At 44.0% G+C, this 7,659-nt stretch overlaps 1 protein-coding gene across 1 annotated transcript; it reads right to left on the bottom strand.

The window, feature by feature from the left end:
* Positions 1 to 1,854: 1,854 nt before the first annotated feature.
* LOC119320202 (transcription termination factor MTERF15, mitochondrial-like) lies at positions 1,855 to 3,306 on the bottom strand. Its single transcript, XM_037594308.1, has one exon. It carries the CDS (start codon positions 3,239 to 3,241, stop codon positions 2,069 to 2,071), a length of 1,173 nt encoding a protein of 390 aa, XP_037450205.1. The 5' UTR covers positions 3,242 to 3,306; the 3' UTR covers positions 1,855 to 2,068.
* Between the last annotated feature and the right edge of the window lie 4,353 nt (positions 3,307 to 7,659).

Below are 7,659 nucleotides of genomic sequence, written 5' to 3'. Positions count from 1 at the left end.
TAAAATGTTCAATAAAACAAAAAAAATTGTGGATTCAAAAACTGTTCGTTATTTTGAAAAAAAATTCACAATTTTGAGCAAAAAAAGTTCAAGATTTTGAAAAACAATTGTGTATTAAAAAATATTAATTTTGAACAAACTTTTCGCCAATTCAAGAAAAAATCGTGAATTTAAAAAAAAATCCTAAAAATCAAAAGCTATTCATGAATTACAAAATAGTTTATTGATTCATAAATATTCGCTGATTCAAAAAGTGATCATGCATTTCAAAAAATGTTTGTTAAATCAAAAAAATCTTAGTGAATTTTTAAAATTGTTCCACCAATTTTCAGAAAAATGTTCATCAATTATAAAAATGATCCCCGATTCAAAACAAATAGTTAAAAAATGTTCACAGGTTTATAAAAATATTTGCATATAGTATTAAATGTTTATGAATTCAAAAAATGTTCATGATTTAAAAATAGGCGCAAATTTGTAAAAAAATCACGAATTTAAAAATGTTCAGGATTTCAAATCTGGTCATGAGTTTAAAAAATGTTTATGATTATGAGAATTTGTTCACGATTACACAAAAATGTTCACAAATTTGAAAAGATGTTCACAAAAAAAAACAGAACAGAAAGACAAAAAAGAAAGAACTAGTGACCTTCACAAAACCGATGAGGAAGAAAGCAGAAAATGGGCCGGCCCAAAACTGGGTCGAAGGCAGGAAGGAGTACACGCTAGGTCGATACGCGCCAAATAGGAAACCTCCATGCAGTAGCTGTTTGAAAAATACGTTTTAGACAGGGGAATCCCCCCACCTAGGCCGGCTCACACGGTGGCGGCTGGAAAAATACGTTTGGGAATCGACCCACCTGGGCCAGCACATGCAATGAGAAAGAGAGTGATAGTGTATCTTAGTAATGCAGCAAAATGTTGTCATAGCCATTGAAGATTATGATATTTTTATCTCCTGTTACGATGCACGGGCCCTTCAGCTAGTAACAATCTATATGTGCAGACTATACCTTTTGCACGCCAGACTAAAGCTCGGTCAGGGAGACAGGGACAGAGGCAAAACAGTGATGAATCAATCAACAATCAGTTGCATCAATCTGTTCCAAATCAAACACACTTCAGATCACATCTCAAATGCCAAGGCTAGTTAAGGTTAAGATGAAGAAGATGCAGATGCAGTTCCCATCCATTCATTCCAGCCTAGAAAGAGCTTAGATCAGACCTGGAAATGGCTAAACTTAGTTCAGCTTCATGCGGACCCCTGCAAGCTAGCTGCTACAGCAAAATATAGCTAATAATATTCCATTCTGATTGATCAGAAACCATCTGCTGCCTGCACATTGTTCAGGCTAAGCTAAAATCATATTTCTTTCTGAAACCATCTGGCGACCTGCGCACTGTTCTTCTTACGAGTCAAAAACCAGAGAGAAAAGAGAGCACCAGCAGAAACCACAGAGCTAAGAACGACAACTGTAGGAGGCCGCAACAGAGTTAAGAATTCCAACAGAGTTAAGAATTAAGATGCACTAGAACAACAAATGAATACTCTGCGAATAATCACACGGCAAGACAAAAAGAAGAAAGAAGTGTTAACCCTGCAAACCAGTTGTTTCCCTCACTCCCATTGAAGCCCAACTCCTAGAAGAAGAAAATGCGGCCGCACATAGAACATTAGTGTAAAAGTACACGTTTTTTCCTTCTGGAATAATCGGCCTGAAGAAAAAATGTACAGTTTTTCATAGCAAGCATACAAGTAATGAACCATTCCATAAACTGAACCGTTGTCCTGCTGTAGCTCGCAATGCACAAAAAATGAAACTAGTTACCAACCAAACGGTTCTCTCTAGTTACTGAAAGTCTGAAACCACTGTATGTATGTATAATATAACCTCAGTTTGTTTGGCAAAGATGATAAGACTAATTCATGTCACCTTTATTGGTTTAGTTTAATACAGAAAACCAACATCCATTTAGGACGAAGAAAACACTAATGTGAATCACCAGCTTATAGTAAAAACTCTGCCATGTTATACAAAGTTACCAATTTTCATTGCCCATTCTTGGCTCATGTGAATTTGAAATTAGCTGGCACTTCCCCGCTGTGTGCAGCATCATAGTCTTCAGCGAGGTGCGGTGCAGCCTCCTTGTAAGGGCATATGTACCTCTGAACAAATACCTTCTCGACAAGGGTGAACATTGAATAGTAGTCCCGCTCGCGAGCTAGCAATCCATTTGCCTTAAGAAACTTTACAACATAGTACCGGGGCCTGAGCCGGCCATCCAAGCTATAATTGAGCATTGCTGGTCGTTGAGCAATGTACTCCGGTTCCAACCCGACCTCAGAGATAAGGAACTCTGATTTGCTCTGCAGTGCATCCTTAGACCGCCTCAGCAGCGATGGAGCCCTAGACAAAGCAATGCCCACCTCAGCATCTGACCACCTGAACGTCTTCTTGAGGTAGTCCACTTTGGTGGCGATCTTCTCCTCACTTAGGAACGAGACGGCATCCAGCACGTGCTTGAACATTGCAGAGCCACGGGGCACACCAAGGCCTTCGGCACACTCCACCATAGCCTGGATGCTTTCCAGGCTGGTGTTGAGCATCCTCGGTGCGTAGCGGCACAGCTTGGCAATATCACAAGCACCTAGCCCGCACTCCTGCAGGAGCGCGACGTTTGGCTTGACCGTCCTCTCGATGTCGACGCCGATGAGGTAGAAACTGCGGCTCAGAGCCCGGAGGAGGTTCTCGGGGGAGCCGAAGAGGGGCAGGTAGTACTGCAGCTTGGGGACGATGGCTCTGCAGCGGAAATGGCCGCCGCCGGACGTGAGCGAGATGAGCCGCTTGATGTCGGAACGCGAGAGGCCGAGGCCGGTTAGCTCGTCGACGTTACGGGCCAGGATCTTCTCCACGCTGGCGCAGAGTAACTGCGGGTCCTTTGCGACGACGGCGGCGACATCGGCGCCGGAGAGGCCGAGGCCAGCGAGGAAGGAGCGGACGGCGTCGGGATTAGCGGGGGACTTGAGGTGGGAGAGCTTGGGGATGGCCTTGACGGCCTGCGGGCGGGTGAGGCCGCAGGTGGAGACGAGGTACTCCTCCACGGCGAAGCTACTAGGGTCTTCTGGGGAAACGGCGGGCGCGGCCGCGGCCGCGGAGAGCAGTCGGTGGATGGAGGCGGCGGGCGAGGCGGAGGGGTACGAGAGGATACGAGCGAGGATGCAGCTACGGAGGCGCAGCATGGCGGCGCGACGTCGCGGCGGCGGCGGCGGCGGCGGAAGGGCTTGTGCTGGAGGAGATGGGTGAAGTGGTCTGGTTCGACCTGGATGCTGACCAAGTGACCCCACTTGTCAGTCTCGCTCGTCTGACGATGAGATGGGCTGGGCTGGGCTGGGCTGGGCTGCAGCAACTCGTACAGTGAAGAGTTTACAGTGGAGTTTTCTTTTTCTTCTCAAAGTAATTGAACTTTTCACTACTCTCAAAAAAATTGTAATTGTCTCCAAAATATGTAACTGAGCTTTTATCTTCCTTTTTATCTGTGATGACTTCACTAATAAGGTAAAAAAAGGATACCACACGATCACAAGTAGTAACTCTAGCACCGGTTCGATCGCGCAAACTGCAAGCAATGTAGTAAGACTCACGCCGGCGGGCAGCGGGCGAACCAGGATCTGAGCCCGTTTGTTGAAGCTAGCAACGACGCAAAACAATTCTCTTTCCTAGTTAAGGAAAATGAGCGCTAAACATGGTGCGCAACATTTATGAAGTGTTAATGTTTCATTAGTCGGGTCAACCCCAGCCCCGTTTATTTACACTCGTCGGTTTATAGTGTCATGTCGTATATATATATTGAATTGGATCTCTGATTGTTAGACCCATTTTTCTGTTATGTAAAAGTTGCGTTGGTAAATAACCTTGCCGAATATGCTCCGGAGAAAGTACAGTGCTACTAGTACCTCATTGCCAGAATCTTAGGCGTATGGGATTTCAGGCGGTGAGAGCTGGCATTGTTGTTGTTGCTGCTGCTCCCCTGGTTATCATGGTGGCCTGGTCCTAGAACCTGACATCATCCATGTACCCTTACCGAGCACATCAGCAATGGCGATCGTCGTCACCCTGTGCACAACAGTAGTGAGCTTAGCCAAAGCACTTCACTCACTACATCTACTCCAATGTGAGAGCGCAATGAAGAGGAGAGCTCGGTGAACCGAAAATTGGGATGGGTTAGATTAGTGGCACCATGTCATCATCCTGGATACATCTCAGGAAGCAGTGCTGGTGACGGGACCTCCTTTATGGCAACCAGCGCACCTGGAACCAGGGAAGCGTGCACCCCCACCGTCCCTCCCCCGCACGCCCTCATGGGACTGCCAATCTGCGGGGCGGGAAGCCCCTTTGTTTCTTTTTTGTTTTCTTCGTTTTGTTTTCAGTTATTCCCTTTTTCAAAACAAATCATGATTTCTAAATAGTGGCAACTTGTGAAAAACTGTTCGTGAATTTAAAAAATAATTATGACTTTAAAAATGTTCGCGAAAAGATAAATGCTCAAAGAATCTAAAAATATATGCCATTTCAAGAAAAATGTCCGTGTATTCAAAAAAATATTCATGAATTTTTCGAAAATATACCAAAAATGTACGCAATTACAAAATAAATATTTGTGAAATTTGAAAAAAAATCATGATTTAGAAAATGTTCACAAATTAATAAAAAATGGTCGTTAATTTAAACAATATTCATTATATCAAGAAAATGATGGTGAATTTAAACAATGTTCATGATATCAAGAATATTTTTAAAATTTATGATTCCAAGAACTGTTCATGGTTTCAAAAAATGTTCATGAATTCAAAAATATTTGTGAGTTCGAAAATGTTCACAATTTAGAAAAAAACTTCACGAATTTTAAAAATGTTCGCAATTTCAGCATACTATGAACAATTTTTAATTTGATGAACAAATTTTGTATACAAGAAATGTTTACCCTATTTGAAACAAATTATTGAATTTTAGAAAATATTCACCGATTTGGAAAATATATTAACGGATTTCAATAAATGTTCGTGAAATTTGGAAAGAAAAATGAAAAATATAAAAAAGAAAAGATGAAAATAGGAAATTTAATGAGAAAGGAAAAACAACAAATAAAAGAAAAAACAGGAGAGATAATAAGAAAAAAAGTAAACCATTTTGGGAAAGCTCTAGAATCTTCCTAAAATCAGACATGAGCTAGTTGGGCCGGCCCATGTATGCAGCGGGCGAACCGGGGGGTACGCGTGCGACTTACGAGCAGAATAGAAGAACCCACCGGCAACAATAGGAAGTTTTTTTTGTTTTTTTTCGACAAGGCAACAATAGGAAGTATTGTACAGAATCGGCAAGAGAGGCCCGCGTAGGAGAGAAGCCAATTTCAGATGGGCCAAGGCGCGACCCATCCGGAAAAAAAGGCCAGCCAAAGTTCCATATTGGTCTAGAGTTGACCCACCGAGGGCCCACTCTTTTGACTGGATTATGAAGAATCATTGTTTGAAAAATCATATTCGCAAAAGACTCATTTCTTGCCTAGGAATCGTCTAGAATCAACCCACAATCACAATGCATTTTAGAATCGTGGAAACTTGGCGATTCTCGCAATTCTGGCCAGCCCCTCAAAAGAAAACATTTCGTTTCCAACACCTGCCCCTATTAGACAAGGTATTTACCCTCAAAACGCCACTCAGACCAACATATACTATGTTTCATCCTCTCCCCCCCTCATATATCTCTATTTTCTCTCTGTTGCTTTATGAATACACTGTAAAAAATCGTATGCTTAGTTGTTCGCTAATTTGTATGTTGATTTGGATGGTGCAAACATGTAGTAATTGATGGAATGGATTGATGGCTGGTACAAAAAAAATTGTATGATTGATGGTTGCTTAGTTAAAAGTACTTTTTTTTTCTCTTTACTATATTGTTGCTATTGTATCTTGTTGTTAACCTCCAATGTATATATGTGGTTGTGGCAGATGGATAAAAAAACAAGAAGACGAGGAATTTGAGGCAGGAATGCTTGCATTTGGTTTGGAAATGGCATCGTCAAGCAAACTATTGTTGTATGCGTCAAGAAGATTACCCCTTCTATTTGTAGTTTGCAACTCGTTTTTAACTTGTAATATTAAGCAATTTATGATATTTGCAACTCGGTTTTATATTGTAATATTAAATACTTTGTGAGATTTGTAACTCGCTTTTGTGTTCATATAAGACATGAAACTGTCTGAAACAACAAAGTGTTAGCAATTCAACACTCAGTTCAGTCTAGGGGTGTTACATACATTTCAGCACACAACTCATACAATAATCACATACTGGAATAAAAAGAACTAGATAGCTGATTCTGTGGGCAGTTTCCCAGAATCAGATTCTGGGGAATCATGAGGCGAAAAAACTGGCTCCGAGTAACGGCTCTCTCCTTTGAATATTAATGTTGTACTCTCATTCAAAGTTGGCCAGGAAGAAACGACTGTCTTCAACCATTTGTAAGGATTGGCTGTGTCGGTGGATATTGCAGCTTTATCACCACTTATGTAGCACAAGCAGATACCACAGAGCAAAGAAGGACAAGTGCAAAGATCATGAACATGGCGAATGCATGCTTTTGTTCAACCAGGCCTTGCTTGCGAGGCAAGCTTGGAGATTAATCCAAAAACCAAACAGTTTGTGTGCCAGAGTTCTCAAGTCCAAGTATTACCATCATGGCATGGGAACCTTCTGGATACAGTTGTCTCTTCTGATGCATCCCCAACAGGAGGGGCATTGATTTTGGCTTAGAGCTTCTTAAATACCGCCTGGGCGAGTGGGCAATGGTAGGAGTATACAGATCCAAAGGGCCCAATGGGTCCCGAGGAAAGACGGTCTCCGAACAACTGAATTAATCAAGAGATTGAGACTTAGATTGGTGAATCAGCTTATGAGAGAGTCGATATCTAGTGATACCAAAGTATGGCTTCCCCCTCCCCCTCCCCCTCAGGCAAAGCGACTGAGGCGCCATTAAAGCGAGCTATCCCCCGACCTCCCACCCGCCCCCACACCTCATCGAGCTCTCCCCGCCCCAAATCCCCATCGGTGAACACGAATGACTGGACCGTGTCGCCGCGGCGTTCGGATCCGTCGGCTTGTGCCAGTATCGCGGGTCGTGGAGCCGCGGGTGCTCCCACCTCCTGCAGCGGTGTCATTGCCCGAGATCGACCCGAACTCGCCGGAGGCTCACACCGAGATGCGTCGGGTGGTGCTGGAACGCTTCCCCAGTCGAGACGAGTGGGGGGAGATCCATCTCTACACCATGCGTCACGTGAACTTCGTCGAGCGCGCACGCTTCATCGAAGACGACGGCTGCACGGATTCGGAGATCCTCTTCTAGGCGATCCAGGAGGCCGAGTCGCCGAATCCGCTCCAAGTTGAACGGTGGGTGAACTTCTGGACGGCGAACCCGTCCAGGCTCAATATCCGGCCTTCGGTGGAGGGGATTGCCAACATCCCGCCAGAGTTCCTTCCACCAGGAATCGTCTGTCCCCGCCGCCGTCAGTAGATCGACTGCCCCGACTGATCCGAGCTCAGCGACGACCCATCGACCCCCCCCGCCCATGGACAGGTGAGATAGGTATGCATCACATTTGTG

Source organism: Triticum dicoccoides, chromosome 6B, assembly GCF_002162155.2.
Source record: "Triticum dicoccoides isolate Atlit2015 ecotype Zavitan chromosome 6B, WEW_v2.0, whole genome shotgun sequence".
In the NCBI taxonomy this organism is placed as follows: domain Eukaryota; kingdom Viridiplantae; phylum Streptophyta; class Magnoliopsida; order Poales; family Poaceae; genus Triticum; species Triticum dicoccoides.
This window is presented reverse-complemented; position numbering and strand designations above follow the sequence as displayed.

Coding starts and splice junctions, on each gene's coding strand:
- LOC119320202 (XM_037594308.1), bottom strand. CDS start 3,241: ATGCTGCGCCTCCGTAGCTGCATCCTCGCTCGTATCCTCTCGTACCCC.